The following is a 19,834-nucleotide window of genomic DNA, read 5'->3' on the forward strand; positions in this document are numbered from 1 at the left end:
AAACCCTAGACTGAACTCCCTCCACTCCCTTTTCCCCCTCCTTTTCTGAAAACAGTGACAGGCTGGGAGGCAGCACAGACACAAGTTACAGAAGATGATATGTTTTGAAATGTCTTCATCTGAACCCACATGTAATGAGGTTTTAGATTTTCACCCAACCAGCCATTTTTTAAGTGGTCTACAGCCATGCACTTGTGTTTGGTCACGGCTATCGACCACTTTCTGTGGCCAGATTGGGTGAAGATTGTCACTTCCGTCTGCACCCTAGAAGTGCAGCCTTTCTAGCTATGTCTTAGATTCACAGTGCTTTAGACCCAGACAATTGGTTAAAATAGAGATTTCCCAAGTGTAAGGAAAAAGCATTAGTTTTCCTTAGTACGAACAGCTACAGGATAACTTGGAACTTGGAAAACAACGTAATTAAAATGCTTCATGTGTATGCACAGTCAGCTTATTTTTCCCCCTTCCAAAGCTTTTAAATATTTAAATCGGCAAAATCCTGGAGAGTGTTTTCCTAGCTTTTGGGTAGAGATAAATGTGTCATCTTAGTAAAGTAAAGGAGAGAAATGAAGTGAGGGGTTCATTGCTTGAAATCTAAAGCATTAACATGTTTTAGCTAGTGATAGGTGATCTCAAGAGGTTTGGTTCATATAAACGTAAATGCTTATCCAATGCTAAATACAAGTTATTTCCCAGGAAATGCAGCCTTTCTATATGAAGTTGAAATCTTCGGGGTGGGGGGGGAGGAGTGGAACAAAATTGCCAAGTTTCATCCTCTGAAAAATGACCATAAATTTAAGTTTAGGATCCTATCAGGGATTCATAAGGGGAAGCCACCTTCAAATAAACTGTATAGGATGGGTGAGCCAGACTCTAAGGCTCCAGGCAGCCATTACACTTAAGATGCCATAAACTAGTTAATTGCATCTTAAAGTGTAAATGGGCCACGTGTTCAGGGGATTAATGAGACAATAAAACAGGAAACTAGCTTCAAAGTTATTACAAAAAATGTTATGTTGTTATGTATGTTTTGTTATGCTTCCATAGGACTGAGGGGGTCCAGTATGGCAATCTGTTTATACTCCCCAACCCACTCCCAGCACCTGACAGGTGGGATGGGTAGGAAGTGGGTCTCCGTTGAGATCCTAGCCAAGGGGAACCCCTCATGCCACAGACCTCCCACAGCAGACCCAGGCCTGGGAAGGATCAATTTTTCCCCCCAGCCCACCCCACTCCCCATGGCTGAGAGGTGGGACAGGTTAGTTGCAGGGCTCCAGTGAGCCCCAAGCCAGGCAGAAGTTCCCCATTGTGGTTCCCCCCAAGTAGACACCAACAGGTTGGCCAGGGCCAGGGTGAGGGTTCTATAGAGTCCACCCAGCTGGGTGGGGATAAGGAAACCCCAAGGGCCAGGACCTCCCCACCTGGGAAGAGTCCAGCTCAGGGGGCCAAGATGGGGGGGCGATGTTCCCCTTCTCCCCTGCATGTCAGTGATATGCTGGTGCAGTCACATGTACAGGGGAATTTCAATGCCCTCATAGCTGGGTAGACCAGAGCTCAGGGAGATTCCAGACCAGCTGGGGAAATGGTCAGAAGCCTGGGGCTCCCCCCAGTGTGGGCAGATGCCCCCTTGGGGCCAGCTGAGGATGGGGGGGACTGTTTCCTCCTCTGCAGAGGACAGCAAGGAACTGGGGGCATGTGCTGACCAGCTAAGCAGGGATGGCCCAGGTGGTTGGCAGGCTGGGAGGCATACTCTAGCTCCTCCCACTTTTTAGCCTAGGCCAGTGCAGGCCTCTGCTTGCTTTTCCCAACTGAAAAGTAAATATTTGTTATGTTCAGCACCAGTTCAATTTACACAGCTTTGAGAAACCTCTGTTGATTGAATCAATTATGCCTCAGGCTTTTTAACTATCTGTACTGAGACTCTGAAAAAGAGATGACATTTACATACATAATCATTGCAGTACTGATGTACACTGAAGACCGTACTGTCTTCATCTGCACTTTTGCTGTTGATCATATATGATCCGTCTTGGTCTGTATGCTGTCTTGTGAATGCATATTGAGTTTAGAAAATCTAGTTCAGATTGCTACTGCACATCAGTATAGCAAAAACTGTAAAAAGTTAAGTCTTCCCCCTACTAGTCAAGCTTGAAAAGGCTGTGAGACCACTTAGACTGTATTAGGGACTAAAACTGTCAACTTCTTTATTTTTATTTCCCAAAGGAAAGGTGTTGAATCCAGAACAACTTTAGTACATTTATTCAGCTTAAAACATCTTATGTTTAAAAAAAAATGCTTCCCTAAATTGTTGCACTGTGCATCATGTTTCATCCCAGAATGAATTTGTATGGTTGAGTTATGAACCCTTAAAATAAGGGTTTGTAAAGAAAATGATAACAGAATTTTAACTGAGTGAATGTTAAAGTCTCCCAAAGGTATAATTCTGGCAAAGCTAAATACTTACATATTCTTCATCAGTGTGCAGCACAACTAGCATACTCCAGTGACATCTAGTGTGCACATGAGAAATTGGTGCTCTGGGCTCACTTTTTGCTTGTATTTTCCATGTTTGTCTCATAGATACTGCTTAGTTTATGTCAAGGTATTTTTGCTGAATTACCAAAAACAATATTTTATGAAAAAGGCTAAAGGTTTCATTATGAATGTTAATAAAACATAGTAATACGAAACGACAATGAGTTCTTTTTAAAGGAACATAAAGGGCACTTCAAGAGGTTATGGATCTGGGAATAATTAGTCACTGCCCTCATATCAACTAAACATTATGGAACTAATACTGTCTATTCCATAGTTCAAGGTGAGTTGAGCTTTGAACTTAAATAGAAGTTCCACTAGTTTTCTATGTAGGATGATTCCAATGTATCTCCTGAATCCCTTCAGGTATGTTTAGAAAGGTTCATTAGTATTGAGCAATTGACCACTGTAGAGCACGTACAAAGTACGATGCATTGCCATAATCCAGTGTTTGATTCTCAAATATAAGGGTTGCTGCTCTGAACAGATCACCCATCAGCCAAAGGGTTGGGGCAGGAGTTGTATGCAGTTATTTTTGCATGCAGTAGTTCCTTGCTGCATTTGAGCATTTGGCCTCTGGCATTATTCACAGGAATTTTACAGGGTTTTTCCATGTGATGATGACAGTTAGGATATAGAAGCAGATAAAAAATAACTTCAGTTCCTCTCTTCTATTTGGTATTTAAACACTACATTAATAGGAAATACATCAATAATAACACTGAAATATGGATTAAATACATAGTTTTGCACTGTGGCAGTACATATTTATTAACTAAGTTGAATAGCAATTGAATCATAATGAAGTGTGTTGTAAGTTTTGTTTTGTGATATTAAAGGTTCTTAGATGGGAAACTGCTGGATATCAACAAAGAATTTCAGCCATACCTTGGGCAAGGAGGGCGTATTTTGGAAATCCGTACCCCAGATGTAGTAGCCAATGTCAAGAAACAGGCACAAGCTGTGGGCTACACAGAAGGAGCCTTACTTGCTCTGGCTGTGATAATTGTCCTTTGCTGTGTGCCTGCCATTTTAATAGTTATGGTCAGCTACAAACAGTAAGTATAATAATATCCTTCTCCTCATCATCATTATTTCTGGACAGTACTGTGTTTTTATTAACATTTGTTGCATATATGATGGGATAACTGTTTGAAATTACAAACTGGCCCAAATCAAAGACGTAGGTCCTGGGTGGGAGATTGATTTGTGAATAGAGATTGTGCTCTAAATTTAACTATGATATACATTTCTCTTTCTTATGAGCTTATTCAGAACCGTTTCCAAATATGGACCAATCATGGCTGGTTCAATGTATGATTCAAATGTTGTAGATCAGGCCAGTTTCTCAGTCAGACAAAATAAGAACTGAAACAAATATGGAATATTTATATATAACAAAGGTACAAACAAGTTGCTTTCTGCTTGTTGCTTTGTTTTGTTTTCCCATTTCTATACATTTCCTGGGTCCAATTAGGACAGAACTGCATGTGCAGAATGTGCCACTGAGAGGTTCATCTTAAAGCATTTTTAGCCAAGTTCAAAGCAAGATATACCAGAGAACTCATGAGTATGTTTACTTGAGATTTCCAGTCATGTTACAAACTCAAGTGATTATAGTAGTCGGTGGGCACATCTACATGTGCATTAATGCACGTTTTCCAATGTGCGTTACATTTAGTACCCCCAATGTGAGATACTAAATTAATGTACACTAGGCTGCACTAATGCGCAGCACCACATTTGCTTACTTTTTTAGTGACACAATGTGCAGTAGACTATTTTACTGCACATTAGCATAATGTCATGGTTTTTACATGATGCTTTAATGCACAGTAAAATAGTCTACTGCATGTTAAAGCACACACACAGATACACCCACTTTGACTTTGACAGCTAAGATATACCTATTAATAAAGAAACAGAGTGTACACAGATTTGGTAAGTTTTTAATTATTATCAAGCCAAAATGCAGTTAAGTTATTCCACCTCTTTCACTAAAGAGTAATTCATAATCAAATACTAACACTCCTATACATCCTCTTGTATCTCAGTCCCTCCACTTCTCTTTCAAGGCCAAGTGAAGTGGGTTACAGCATGCTGTAGAAATTGGAAACCCTGTAGGACATAAGACCACAGGTAGGAGCAGAGATTTCCAAAGTCCTCTGCCCTTTCAAAGAGTTCCCTGGAAATCGGAGAATAATGAAGCGTTAGTGCCCCTGCATTCTGTAGCTGTGGCAATATATCACTGTCTGACTTCTCTCAGAAGAGAATGTAGTCCTCCAGCAACACTCACCCCCTTTCCCTCTCCTCCTCACTAAACTCTACTACTCCAGCAGGGAGCAGAATATGCACCTTTCACAATCCCCACATTGTGCTGCAGGGAAATACAGACTGACCATCAGAGTCCGAGTTACCATCTGTTGGCAGACATACTAAGGGAGCCTGAAGAGCACAGGTGCACAAAGGTCCCTCTCCCCAGTTGTGCAGTGGCAGCACTTCAGGCTTTCCACTCTTCAGGGCCTCAGCATCTGAATGTCCATAAATGTTACTCTGAATAAGTTTTTCTACTAGGAGACCAAACTGGGAGAATTATCCCAGACTATTTGCATGTGTGTATTTAGTCTAAGACAAGAGCCCATGAAGAAGCTAATGTACCATAATAGGTAAACAATTGAAATCTAGATCCCAAGTCTTTGGTATGGTACAACATCCCAAGTAAGAATATAGATTGGCTAGTCAGTCACACCATTCCTTCCTGCACTACCATTAAGGATAAATTAAAATAATGTGTCAGTTTCAGTTCTGCCATAAGTAGTGGCAACTACATGGACATTAATGGAGTTATACTTGCTTACAGTACAGCTAAATATGGCTGTATATCAGTCAGTCTCCATATTGCATTTTCTGTTAATTCCATATTGGGCTTGCAAAGAGAAAACAAAGATTCTTTACAAGTATAAGATGAGTAACAACTCTTCTAAAATCTATATTCCTTATAATTTGCAACATTTAAAAGTTGAGTTAGTATAATAATTCTGTAATTCATCATTCTGCTACTGTTGTGTTATAAATCAATTATACTTATCCTTTTAAAGAGACCTCATTACGTTAAAAAAATCTGAGTTGGTTTTCAGGCTTTATAAATAGTTGGCTCAGAAGAGGCGCTAAAATACAGCTACTTCTAACTAGCTAATATTTGTTTTAGTGGATGAACATTAATTTCATCAGTTACTGTTTTATTGAAATATTCCTTCAAAAAGAGTTTAAAAGGCCACTGGCTTGATTAACTCCTCCACTGCTTGGGGCACAAGCACTCTTTGGTTGCTAACAGAAGTGGAAAAAAACCAAACAAACCTCTCTTTCCTGAAAGAAGTATTGTGTTAGTTGGACTCAGTGACACAGCACCTGTATAGATGTGGTGCTTCAGCCGGCATTTTTGGCACATTTATCTAATAGCTGATTCAATAAAGGTGCCAAAAAAGCCCCACTGAAGTGCCTGATCTAGATATACAGACATTGGGCAAGCTGGTTCCAACCAAAGCAATGCCTCTTCTGGGGATGTACCAAGTTAAAGTAAAGCACTGTTTTATTTTGTTTTGTTTTATATCTGTAAGCAGTCTATGGGCGCTTGTGCAGTCCACATTTTTGCACTTTCTTGTGCTGCAATGGTGTGACTGTTTGCATGGGCAGGTTTTCTGGATGCTTTAAAAGTATTTCTGGTGCATTAAACTAAAACTCCTCAGATGTAGTTTAGTTTGACTCACAGCAAATTAAAGCGTTCCATCCATGGATTCATTGAATGCAAACACAAAGGCACTCAGAGATATGCAATGATCCTCTTTGTCTACCAGATGGTGCTGCAAATTTTTGTAGTTCACCCCCTTCAAATTGCTGCTGCTTTAGAATTACTTCCACTTATTTATCTTGTGCTGTGTGCTGGCTCCCTCCTCCCACAGCTGCCTGGAAGGGCATGGGATGGGTGGGGGTGGGGGCAGCGTAGAACCATCCCACTCTCCTGTGGAACCGGCCAAGGACTGGGGTTAATTCATTCAAAAACCTAATGCATGCAAACACTGATGTGACGCTTCAAAATAAACAAGTTTAAATTTTATAAACTTATTTAATTTAATGAGGATTAAACCCCATGACATGCACAGGTGCCCTATGATATCAAACCCCAGGGGTCGCAAGAAGCTCTTCTGTGAGACATTGATGGAGGAGTATGTGATACACTGTCCAGATTTCTTAGCACAATGCCCCTTCCGAAATAGGCCTTTACAGTCTTTAGTCATCTTTTTCCCAGGTAAAAGCTTTAACCAGGAGATCTCTGCCACACAATATGCTTCTCAAAATTATATTCCAAGACTGGAACAAGCCTCCTATACATGCACAGTACCCTAAATTACTGTGCAGTACGGGTGAGCATCTACACGTACATATCCATACTGTGCAGCAACTATGACATTTTATGCCAACTCAGGTGTAATTTGATACCTGCATTATGCAGGTATCAAATTTACACCTAATTAGTTACTGCGCAGTAACACACATGTAGATGCCTTACTGTGCAGTAACACTGTGTGTGGACTGACTTGGTACTAACTTTAGTCCCAAGTCAAATCACACACAGCGTTAATGCCTGGCTGTAAAGACACCAGCCTATTTCTGTTTACTGCACAGTAAATTTAATGCAATGTAAATGCGTGCACTGCCTACAAAATTTGTACCAGTCAATCTTTATCAAACACAGCTTTGGGTTACATTTAGTTTTTATAATCTGAAATAGTTACTTTTAAGGAAAAAAGCAAATCACAGATTCTCCTTTACTTCAGCAATCAGATCCCAAATATAGCAGAATTTTTTAGGAGTTTTAGGGAATCTGTTCAGCTGGAGTTCATTGTAAATCAGTGTTGTTGTCTTAAAATGTTTGTTTTTTTTCCAATTGGACTTCCCACCAAACCACTGCAAATAATTATGGTATTATGGAAAATAAATCAATAAAATAGCCCACTGAGAATATAAATTATTTTCATTTGAATAAAAACTCTCTACTGTTTTGAATGGTTTTGGAAATAAGCCTATTTTGGGGTTACTCCTCCTGGTTATTTTTAAATGAGTTTTAATATATTTTTCTGATAACAATGCTATCAGTATTAGCTACTACAGTTTGCCACTTAGTGTTCAGATTATAGCTGAGTAAATGTTAAGTGTCATACTCAGTGCACATAGAATTGAACTATTACAATTTGTCTGATTATTAACACTTTTTTTCATATGTAGTAGGTACATTTTTCAGAACTTGCCACCCCAGTGATCAGCTTGGCACTCAATGAATTAAATTTACATATACTATTTTATAAAAATAACAGTTTAACTGAATGAGTCCTACATTGCTTACTTTTCAATGTGAAATTATCACTGTCAAAGCTGACTTAAGTGCCTGCATTTACTACTTGTAAATAAGCCACAAATTGATAGTAATTCTTTTCTAATATACACTAGCTTTGAAATGCACTATTCAGCACAAATAAAAAAGCAAATTTTCAAAAATATGTTCTGAGTTAATAAAAAAAGGTGTTGAGTTACAGATGGAAGCCAAAACCATTATTCTACCTAACATATACACAATTTTTTTTAATATCCTCCAAATAAGTTTAAATGAGAGGACAGTTATAACAATGAAAGTAATTTCAGTATTCCACCTTTTTAAATCCTAATTCCTACCATGATATTCATGTCTGGGGTTTTTTCCAGTTTTCCTTAGCTCATATAACTGCTTCTTCTATAATTCATATTTGTGCTTTTGTAAAAGACAGGAACAAAAAGAATTAAAAGCTTTTCAGTTCCTCAAAAATTATAGTTCTGCATTTTTATGTGTAAAATAATTAAGTGACTTTTAGTTGCCTAGTAATATTAGAAATGGAACTCTGCTAACCTGCTTTTCTTCTTTTTTTTTTTTTTTTTGCACAAAAAAACAGATTTAAAGAGTAAGTACTTACTTTCAGATTTTTATCTAACATCCTGTTTAAGACTACTTATAGCTAGTGAATTTATTTTCTTTATTATTTACAAGAATAAGAGAATTTGATATTCCAGGCAATTATTGTATTTATTCTTTGTGAAAAAGAAATTGTTATTATAGTTAACTGTAGAATTCATTGCTGCCTGAGATCTTTGTTTGGCTGAATATAAAAAAGGCATTAGTATCTTAAGACCATTTAATAAAAAGCAATATTATATGCTAAGATAGGGATAGCAAGGTGTTGCTTGTTTTTACAGAGAGCGAAGAGAAAGCTTGAAGCTTCCTCTTTTACAGCATCAAGTAAATAAATGGCAGAGACTTCATACTGAAGGGAAAATAATGCAACTGTAGAAGTGTTGGAATATGGGGACAGAGATGAAGCAAGCTTTACTACATTCATGCCAGTTATTAGGGTAGTATATATGCAGTACTTAAAAAGTAACTTAGGAATGGAATGGAATAGGAGTTTCCAGTCCTCAATTTTGCTGTTTGAATTTCTGTTTATTTCTGTAATTCTGGATATTGCCTAGAATGACTCATTTAATGACTTATGTCTACCAAGTTTTTGTTGAAAGGGGGGATATCCTTCAAGACACTTTATAGTACAGAATTCATGGGTTTCCTAACTTTGTATTTGTATTCAATGTTTAAAAGCAGTCATTAAGCAAAAAATCAACTTCTGCTGAAATGATCATAAAAAAATATTGACCGAGGGAGCAATTATTTATCACTTAGTATAAACATTCTCACTTTTTTGAAACACAAAACCAGTCAGCCAAATCCATCCCTGGTGTAACCATCTTAATTTAAGTGGAAAATACACCACAGATAATTTGGTAATAATCTGTAGTACAGGTTTCTCTTGATTTATGCAGGCTCTGTATATGCAAATTTGCTCTTATGCAATGAGCATTTTTAGACCCATAATTCATTATATCCAAAGTAAATTCAGCCTTATGTGATTGGCATAGGTGCCCCCTCCCTCCCACCTAAGCAGGTAAGCCTGTGGGGGAAGGGAAAAGGGCCATGTCCTGCCCCAAGCACCAGGAAGAGCCCAGTGCTGCTGCCAGCCCCAGCCTGCAACAGCATCCTGCAACAGCAGCCTGCTGTTGTCCCATGAGCAGATCTGGGGACATGCACCCCCCCAGGGAGAGCCTGGCAAAGCCCCCCAGCCCACAGCCTTCCCTGGGAGCACTGAGCAACAAGAGCCGCACCCCCCCCCCCCCACACCCACTGACAGTTTCCTCTGGTTTGGTCCCTTGTGCAGCTCCTGGAGCGGCACCCCTCCCCCTGCCCCTTCCCTAGACCCAGCCTCACTCCCTCCCTCCTTCCCTCCCTCCCTCCCTCCCTCCCTGCCATGGGAACCTATCCCTATTTGTTACATTATAAAATGGGTTCACTTTATGCTAGTTCAATTTATGCATCATTCTCTGGGAATGCATGTATCGCATAAATCGAGGGAAACCTGTACTGATATTCTTTGAACAGGGTATCTCCTAGATATACCCTGGTTCATATAGTAATTAAAATGTAGCATTGTAAAGGGAAGATGAAAATAGTTATTCACTAAAAGCTGCTGTAGGCTAATGAAGCTCAGTTCAAGATATATTAATTTTCTTATGACATCTAATTTTTTCAGATTTTAATATAGTTAATTTAGAGGCAGGGTTATAGAGTAAAAGCATCATGACTATCTGCTCTTTCCCATCCTTCCAAATGATCTAATAGGCTAAATTTATAGTGGACAAGTTTACTAAAACTGGTCAGAAAAGCTAAATTCCTTTCCAGGAAATGTTTTGTTTTTTGAAAACATTTGAATCTCAAATCAAGCTATAAACTAAGTAGCGCAGAGCCAGAGATAATGCATCCCAGCTTTCTGTTTCCCCCCACAGACAATTTGCCAAACAGCAGCTAAGTGTCTTGGTGAGAACCTATTTCTCCAGAGCCTGGAACCAAATGAGCCAGCATTTCACTTTTCTCAATAGAAAATCTGCATTTTTGGCAAAGTTGAAATTTACCTGTGGAAAACCGGTTTTGTGAATTGTCTTTTCTAGTGAAAAAATAACCCATTCATTCAGGAAATTCTGATCCAGCTCTTTGCTGACAAAAATGTTTCAAATTATAACAATCAGGACTCGTAGTAGAGATGATATCTTTTATTAGACCAACAAGATTTTTACAAAAAAAATTTCTTTAATTGCAAGTTTTTAGGCACAAACACTCTTCATCAGGCATTGGAGAAAAGATTGTAAAAGTTATCCTGGGTAGCAGTCAAGTTATAACATAAACTCTGGAGATTATTTTACATATTTTTAGATATACATGCTATGTAAGCGTTTTCTTTTTTTCATTTAAATGAAGGACTTTACCAATGCAGCCACTAATATTATTGCCTTAGAAAAATGAGTGCTACTAAAACTTAACCTTCTAAATAGTTAATCATAAATATATTACCTATTATATCATGATAAATGGATGGTTTGTTTGGCCTTTATATAAAAGGATAATAGTATTAGACAAAATACTGTTTACACACAGTAGCCATGAAATTCTTTTATGAAGAAACAAATAATGGGATAGTTAAAAGGTTAAATCAGTTGTTCACATTTGCTTTTCTTTGAAAAACAGGAGCAAACGCATCATAAGTAACTTTTACACATCAGTCCATAGTGCCCATAGATGATTTCTAACATGTTTTTTCTCCCTTTACACCATACCAAAGGCGACAAGCTGAATGTGCAAAGACAGCGAGGATCCAGATGGCCTTGCCAGCTGGGAAACCAACAAGTGGTGCTGCCAACAATCTCTATGAAGAACTCGGTGACAGCACTATGTAAGTATTCATTATGACTCATCATTAAAATTGTCAGTGTTACAAGGCATAATTCACATTTCTGGAATATCACCTATTCCAGCACGCATCAAAAGAACATTTCTTGTTGAGGGGATGTTTCACATACTTCTCATACCTTTTCATCTTCAAGAAAGTAAATATAAAAGCTAAACTCTCAGCCAAAGTAAAGTGTTATAAGAGGAACAGAAAATAGAATTCAATAGCCAGCTGAGTATAAAGGACTCTCCAGAGGCCCTACTGTTGCCAAAGCATAAAGCTGCTCAAAAGGTGAAACCAGAGCTCCCTGTGGTCTGAATCAGTCCCCTAGCTCATACTTAGCTATTCATGATAAAGCAATTAAAGTGGTCCTGAGAATGCACTAATTTGCAGCAAGTTCAGGGGTTGGACCTTTCAGAACTCTTTCTACTGTGTGCTGAGAATCTAACCCAGACTTTTATTATTTCAAATCTGCTTACTGAATACACTTAATAATACCATCAGTCCAAAACTCCCATTCGATCTAGATTCCTCAAGCTGAAATTCTTTTTGGGGTAAAGGTTTTTAAAGCTAATTAAATATTGAAATTAAACATGAAGGGAAAATATAATATGTATTAAAAAGCAATGCTAGTTAAAGGAAAGCACTTTTGCCCATTATATGCTGGTAAAATATTCATAGCTAAACTGTGTCTTAGAAGCTGAATTCCAGTATCATACAGTATTTACTACTTATTATAATAGCTGGATAGGTCATTTTTAGATTTTAATAACTGGCAATTCTAAAGAATGACAGGCAGGAAACTGAAAAGTCTATGTGGATACCATAGTCACGCATGCTCAGTAGTCATTAGCCATTGAATAGCAACCAGTTTGTGCAGCAAACATACATTCACACAGACTTGATTTTAATAGCTAGCAGGGAAAAGAGATATCATGCACAGATTATGGTTTTGGGTTCTTATACTAACAAACAGCTGATTCTATATAGTGAGAATCTGATAAATGGCAGAAAATGCCTACAGTATAAAGCTTTTGGTGTTCAGTTTTAATTCTAGTATGTGACAGATTCTATTAAGTGAAATTCTAAGGACTGGAGCCATGGTATGCCTGAAATCAGGTTTCTGCTGAGACATTAAATTACTAACAGAAGACAAATTCTCATTATTTATTTGTGTAGATCTGAAGTAAGTTAAAGGAATGTCTCTTAATAAAGTAGAATTATTGTCCAACAATACAGTGTTTGTTGGTTAAAGGCACATACTAGCAAATCTATGTATTATATCATATACTACACTTGAGATAGATAGATAGATAGATAGATAGATAGATAGATCTATCTATATCAAGTGTAGTAGAGAGAAAAACACTGAGAACAGGTTTCATAATGTGTCTGAGCTACATTTGAGGAAATTGGTGATGTATTATTTGAATTTTGTTCTATTTTAAATATTATAGTTACTGCTGCTGTTCAAAGTCTTGAAGTTTTGCAAAGTATACATCTGAATTTGTAAAATACTCAGGTCACAGGAGGATGAGTTGTGCTTCCCCTTGAAATGTTGATTATTTGAGCGTACTGCCTGCTTACCAATCGATTTTCATTGAATTTCTGTTTGGGACTAAAGAAGCTTTAGAGCACTCATTGATGCAAGTGTAGCTTCACTGCAGTTTTTTTCCTTTAGCTTTATATACTTGTGAAATGATATTACTTGGGAAGCTGGAGTGACAAAAAGCATATTTCTATGCAGAACAACAAATACATCATTTAAAAGATTTAGAAATGTGAGAGTTCTACGTCCTGGTCAAGATTGGGCTAGTTATGCCTATATAGCAATGATTCTAAACCAGGGTGGCAGAGCACCTTGTTGTGTGCTTCAAGATCCTTTGAAGATCCTCCTGAGAAAATGTGAGGAGATAAGTGAGGCTGAGCAGGCTCAGGTTTCAGGTGTGAGGAGATAGGCAGATAAGGGTAGGGAGGCCTGGCTACTGCCCTGCCCCGCTTCAAGGAGGTAAGCCTTGTAATAAATAAATTAGCTTTTTGAAATGGGGTACTGCTCAATTCACAAAAGTTATGGAGGGGTGCTTTAAGTCTGGTGAGGGGTGCTTTGAATCTAAAAAGGTTAAGAGCCACTGCTTTATAGCCACCCTTTAACTGAAGTGCTTTCCTGTATTAAGACCCTAGTTCTTTAAAATCTAACCACATTCCCATTAAAATCAAAGGAACAGTTCTTACTTATTCTTCTACAAGTTATATTGGGCTGGTTATAAATTGGCATTAGATGCCTTATGAGTCTTCATTCTAGAAATTATAAGTTAGAAATTCTCCCTAAAGGAATACTGATGGAGTTTGAAACTAGGAGATGGTGCCTCAGTTAAGGAGCAGCAAGGTAGTTAGAGGAAGAACAGATCTGCAGAGGTTGCCTGCTGCTCCACAATTAAAGTGGGGTTTTTAAAGTTCTTCTCATTCATTATATGCCTGTATTTATTGAACCTAGTGATCACTAGATAGATTTTTATGCAAGCTTAAATATAGCCCCAGTGTTTCTGAATAGATTTTGTATCCCTTGTCCCAAGTGTTGTTTCAGCAAATTTGAATGCACGCACCTCTGACTCAGAGGCTCGGTAGCCCAGATTTGCACCAGTACTTTAACCGAAAGGGAAAATTTGGCAAACAGAGAAGGGATACCATCCAAATGAATGTATATGCTTACATCTCTTCATGTTACTCAAATGAAAAATTATGGATGAATATAGTCAACTGTTTCTTGCAAACTGAAATACATAGTATTTGTACAGATTTGTCAGTAAATCTGTGAAAGAAAATTGGGGGGGGGATTAAAAAATAATGCAAAGAAACTTACCTAGGTATTTTACAGAGAAATAATATGTTTATTAATACATTAAAATAAAGAGGATTAAAAGTTATTGAAGATAATTTATTTCAAAAGCATTCTTGGGAATTTTTTTTAATTGTTGTAATTTGCTTGCATTTTCATAATTGTCCTAGAGCCATCTGCAATACTACATCATGTCTTCTTTTGTTTGTTTAGGTATTTATGGTAAATTAAATAGAACTAAACATTTTTGTTTGTTTATTTTACTGTGTCCTGTCTCATGATTTCCATTCTTTCTCTCTCTTTGGATACATAGGCATCAGTAAGTAAACTCACTTTTTAGTGTATAATATTCATAGCTAATAGAAACAGTAGTTAATTCTTTTTGCTTAGTCTACATCAAAACTTTAATCATTTGCTATCTGATTATCATTCTTTATTTTTTGTATTAGTATGCTACATGGAAGACATTTACTTTTAAATTAAAAGATTAGTGTCTCTATTTTCCTTTTCCTTTCCCTTTTGTGGAAACTAGTGTCAATTAGAGTAGGTACAGAACTCATTGCAATGGCTGAACTTAAATGATTACCTGTAGTCTGGTCTGTAGTCTAAGAGCCTAGAAACTATTGTGTGTGAAACATCTGGGACTGAGGGATTGCAGCTGCTGTGATTCCCGAGCCCCAGGAGTGTATAGGGTGCTCCCGTGTCTGGAAGCCCCTCAACTGAGGGAGGCTCCCAGACATGGGAACTTGCTTCTTGCTTGTCCAATGGGATCTAGTGTGCAATCTCACAACCACATCTGTTACCATGTGCATGTGGCATGGCAGGAAGTGTGATTGTGTTGATCATGCATTAGATCCAATCACACCTTTATCTGCATTTGTAGAAAGGCCTTAGGGAACTTGAGGTATATATCTCAGAAGAGGACCAGTGAAACAAATACTGCCACTCAGTATGTTGTTTCAAAATAATGAAATAATGTATTCTTTTTTTCTTTAACTTAATGATTCTCTCACACCCATGATCATCATAGATAAGGAGACCTACTTATGTGATCAGCATAGACAAGGAGACCTACTTTTCTTTAGGCTAGTTCCTAGACAACATCAGATGCACGGGATGATGTACACGAGTGGAGTCTTCCCCAAATGCCCTGTACTTTACACTGTGTTAGTCTCATTTACATGAGCCCTGTCTTCCCTGTGAACTGATTCCTATCAACCATCCTTACTCAGCCCCCATGCCCTCACATGAATAGATGAATTAAGATATTGAATATACTTAGCTGATGTATTCATCTAGAGAATTCAACAAAAATGTATTTTACTTTTCCCAGTTCTGAAATGTGAATGTGGGAGGTTTATATGCACATAAATAAGGAAGCTTTAGGAGTTTGTCTTATTTTATCCTCACTCATAGTTAAATGTTTAAATGATATTTCCATCTTTACTTTAATGTTTTATGTCTTTAGAATTTTTTTTAAATGCCCTGTTAAGTGCAATTTCCTAGAGTTCTGGAAATAAAAAGAAAGAAAAAGAAACAGCAAGAAATTCTATGTTAAGTTTTGGTGTGTCTGCAATACAATACAATGCTGTATAGAGATACATGAGCAAGCTCTGAACAAACAGTCTCTGATCATGGAGCAAGCATACCTATATCAGGGATCTGTAGGGAAGATTGCCATCCTACCATGTTCACTGTATATTGCACTAAAAGAGGCATAGTTTCAATAGATCTTTACCAGGTGTCTTGCACCTCAGCATTTCCCAAAGTATTGGGGTCACTTACCTGGGAGGGCACAAAAGGTTCCTAGTGGAGGCATGTGCAAATAACAGATGCTGATTCCCCACACTGCTGATTGCTGCTGGGGAATGGTGGCAATTAGCAGGGAAGGGAAGCAGTGATGAGAGAATCAGCAGCAGTTGACTTGGGGATGAATGAGAGTGGCCAACCCTGGTATGGTGAGCCATTAAAAACCCACAAAGTTTGGGAAATGCTGCTGCATCTCATTAACTACATATGGTGCTTTACTACCTAATGGATTTGATATCAGTGGGCATGTCTACACATGCCATTGTTGCCTTGTAGGGTCAAACCAACTCTTAGGATCTCAATATTGCACTGCTAGACAGGAGGCTGTGACATAATTGCACATATACAAACACACAAATCAATTAGGTGCACACACACACACTACCAGCTCAGGCACATACACGTCCAAACCAGCCTAGACACATGCATACCTATCACCAATTCAAGCACATACACTATACACCCCAAAAGTTAGACAAAAATCCATACCCGCACACTCAGTACACATACACAGATCACTAATTTGTATATCATGCACACAATGACATATATATATATACAAGCACATTCACTAGTTCACACACATACAACCCACCTACACATATACACAGGTAAGTTCCTAACTTGGATAGTACAGTATGTATGTGTGTGCTTTGGATACCTGGGGGAAGGTTAAGGTGAGAGAGAGAGAGTGAAAGTGTAGGGAGTGAAAGTTGCCAGAACCAGGATTAGAACTGGTGGACTAGAGAGAAGCTAGCTGAGGAACTGAGGCTTGGGGTTACTTAAGATCAAGTGGCCCCAGGGCTACTCAAGGTCATTGGTGCGGGGGGGGGGAGAGAAGGAAGCCTGATGGCAAGGAGGAGACAGCCAGGAAAGAGAGAGAGAGAGAAACCTGGGAGCTTAGAGCTGGAAACTGAGGCAGACAGCTGAGATATTGGTGGGGGGGGAGGGCAGATAAGTGGAGGAAAGGAGGAGACAGCCAGGAAAGAAACTGAGGTAGAAACCTGGTTGCTCAGGGGAAAAGGCAATGGGGATAGGACAGTGGCAAAGAAACAGGGCGTTTGGAGGGACAGAGGAGCTCAGGACAGGTGTTGGAGATAGCAGTAAGCCAGAAGCAGAAGAGGGAGAATTGAGACAGAAGTTAGAGGGGTGAGGAGCAGAGATTGTAGCAGGGCTAAACCATAGTAAAGCAAAACCCAATTCAGAGGTCCAAATAACAGTTTTATTAAACAGACAACACACTACACAGCCCCATGAAGTTATTGGTTCATGCACACACACACACACACGCACTCACAATGTCAGCAAGAGAAAGAGACTCAGTGAAAGGGTTGGAGTCCAGGTAGGGAAGAGAAGCAGAGTCCAAGTCCTTGGTTGAAGAGGTGATGAGGGTGATAGCTACCTATCCAGGCTGGAAAGGGGTCCTTGTCCAGTAGGTGTTTCCAAAGGGGGGTCACCGGCAGGGCCTCTGGATGGATAGGTGGTGTGGCATGGTGCTGGTCCAGATGGAGAGGGCATCCCAAAGAGTCAGTCTTCACTACCCATTTTTATGGGGCAGACTACCTCTGATCTCCTATGGGGAGGGCCTGTCCAGGCAAGGTCAGTCCTGTTCCAGAGGGTTCCAGATGTTCTTACTGAGCATGTGCAGCTTGGCACAATGGTGTGTTGCCTCATCTTTTGTTTCTTGAATGCTGAGGGTGGTTGCAAGGGCTGGGTCATTGGTCCAGGTATTGGTGTTGATGGTTTGGTCATTCAGAGGGAGCTATTTTTAGACCTACTGCCATTGTCTCTCAAGCACCTTCATTCATCCCCATTCATTCAGGAACCAAGTTACGTAGGAGGGGTAGGTGTGAGTCATAGGTTACACAACCGGGCATGGGGATAAGATGGAGGCTTGACATTACAAGATGGAAACTTGACATGACTTATGCTAACTTACATATATAGGCCTAAGACAGTAATCACACAATATAAAAGCAGTAAAAAAATAAATCAATACAAACATAATAATTATCACTTATAAAACAGTGGATATCTATATCAAAATAGCAGGGCACTTATTAGCAAAGAGGGGAGAGAAAAATAAAACTTACTACCTAAAATAAAATGTTAAAGCTTATCCTACATCTTAGCTTACTTTTAATTATCTATAGGGAATAGAGAGGGAGAGAAAAAGTAAAAAATGGTTGGGGAAGGGGAGGGAATGCGTTTTAAAATAAATTAAAAAATGAAAAACTGGGGGTTTTGCTACACCATTAGTGCACATGAATGAACTTGGGCACTTATTATTCTGGAGTTTATTATTCCTGAGTGCTATGCACCCAGGATCACAGTATTTTGAGCTGGGTAGGAGCAGCCCTGGCTGACAGGGGGCTCATGGGGTCAACCTTCCAGCCTGGGTCTTCTACCCCCAGCTCAACGTACTGCAGAGGGGCTGGGTGGGGCATGAAGGTGCTTCAGTGCAGGGCTAGCCAGCGGGGGGCCCACACACTGAAACACCTTCATGCCCCAGCCTGCTGGGGTAATGTCTACACATGTGCTGCTGCAGCATAAAATACTCTGCAGCAGGATAGTACTTGTGTTGACAAGTACTATGTTGCTGCAGACTTAATTAATCTACTGCAGCCTAATAGGGTCACAAATGAAGATGTGCATTGTTTACTGTGCAGCTAATTAATCAACTTCACAGAAAACATCTCATGTAGACACACCCAGTTTTTAGTATTTTGTTACATTAGCTATGTATATGTGTGCATTATATTCTACCTCTGCCCCTTATTGCTATCATGCCCACCTATTTTGCAGTCTTTAAAAACATATATTTGTACAATTTATCCAATATCATAGGAACAGATTTTTCTTACTGCCTTGTAGAAAATCCAATGAATTAGGTAACAGTAACAGGAAAATAGTTAAAGCTATTCAAAATAAACTGCAAGATTTTTTCTTAGATTTATTCCCTACTTCTTTAAAACACCTGACCTATGTTTTGTTAAACTTAAAAACATCAATTTGCGGTAGGACTAATCCTGAAAAATCTCATTTGGAGTGGTGAGATTGTTGAATAGTTATAAATTATTGAAAATAACAGGTAAAAAAGTCACTTTTTAATAAGTTATTTAATTATTCTACATATAGTTGCTCTTCCTATGGGGCTCTTTTAGCTTCAGTCTGCTCTGGGCTTTTGAATGTTGGAAGTAGTCCAAAGAAGTTGGGTTAGTGTGTCATTAAAATGCTCAAAGTAAATTGCACAATCAGATGACAGTATATTTTTATGTTTATCAGATGGAGTTACAGTTTACATATGCACGCTTTAGCTACACACATGTATGGTGTGTACTTGATATTCCTACATGCATTAGACAGATATACTCATGTAAATATGCATAGAAGTGAAATCTGTTTATGTGTGTATGTGAATGTTGTACATACACTATACACATTAAAGTGTAGGGCAGTCCTCTTATTTTATAAAACTCAGGGATTTGCCACAATGTTTGTGGCAGTATTGTGAATATTATTCTGCTGACATGTGAAAAATGGAAATACCATGTCATGCTAAATTCCATTTATGTTGCAGAAATATGGTGCAGCATACCTGTAATTGGAAAAACATGTGCTTTCAGATTTTAATTCAATGTATTTGAAAAAATACAAGTTGGTATTTCAAAAAAAGGAGAGTCCTATTGTTTTCAAAGGTAGGAAAGATGTTTGGTTAAGGTTAAAACTTGTTTATTTAACTGGAAGATTGTTCTAGGCTCTTCCTTTCATATTCTCTTTCTGTACAAAAGATATAAAA

General features: G+C 38.6%; 1 protein-coding gene and 1 long non-coding RNA gene across 4 annotated transcripts in view; one reads left to right on the forward strand and one right to left on the reverse strand.

Moving 5' to 3' along the window:
- The window catches only part of PCDH15 (protocadherin related 15), a 1,303,618-nt gene that overhangs the window by 1,262,814 nt on the left and 20,970 nt on the right, over positions 1-19,834 (forward strand). For 2 of the 3 annotated variants that reach the window (XM_059729932.1, XM_019484297.2), the window contains one exon: positions 3,375-3,613. In XM_059729932.1, the coding sequence (XP_059585915.1) occupies positions 3,375-3,597 (223 nt within the window). In that variant the 3' untranslated portion in view covers positions 3,598-3,613. Of the gene's footprint in view, positions 1-3,374; positions 3,614-8,516; positions 8,526-11,282; positions 11,394-19,834 lie in introns of those variants that run through there. The other variant, XM_059729933.1, reaches the window with a different exon arrangement.
- Positions 1-19,834, reverse strand: part of LOC109282401 (uncharacterized) — a 74,179-nt gene that overhangs the window by 26,554 nt on the left and 27,791 nt on the right. The window lies entirely within an intron of this gene.

The sequence above is a fragment of the Alligator mississippiensis genome, chromosome 6 (assembly GCF_030867095.1).
Source record: "Alligator mississippiensis isolate rAllMis1 chromosome 6, rAllMis1, whole genome shotgun sequence".
NCBI lineage: Eukaryota > Metazoa > Chordata > Crocodylia > Alligatoridae > Alligator > Alligator mississippiensis.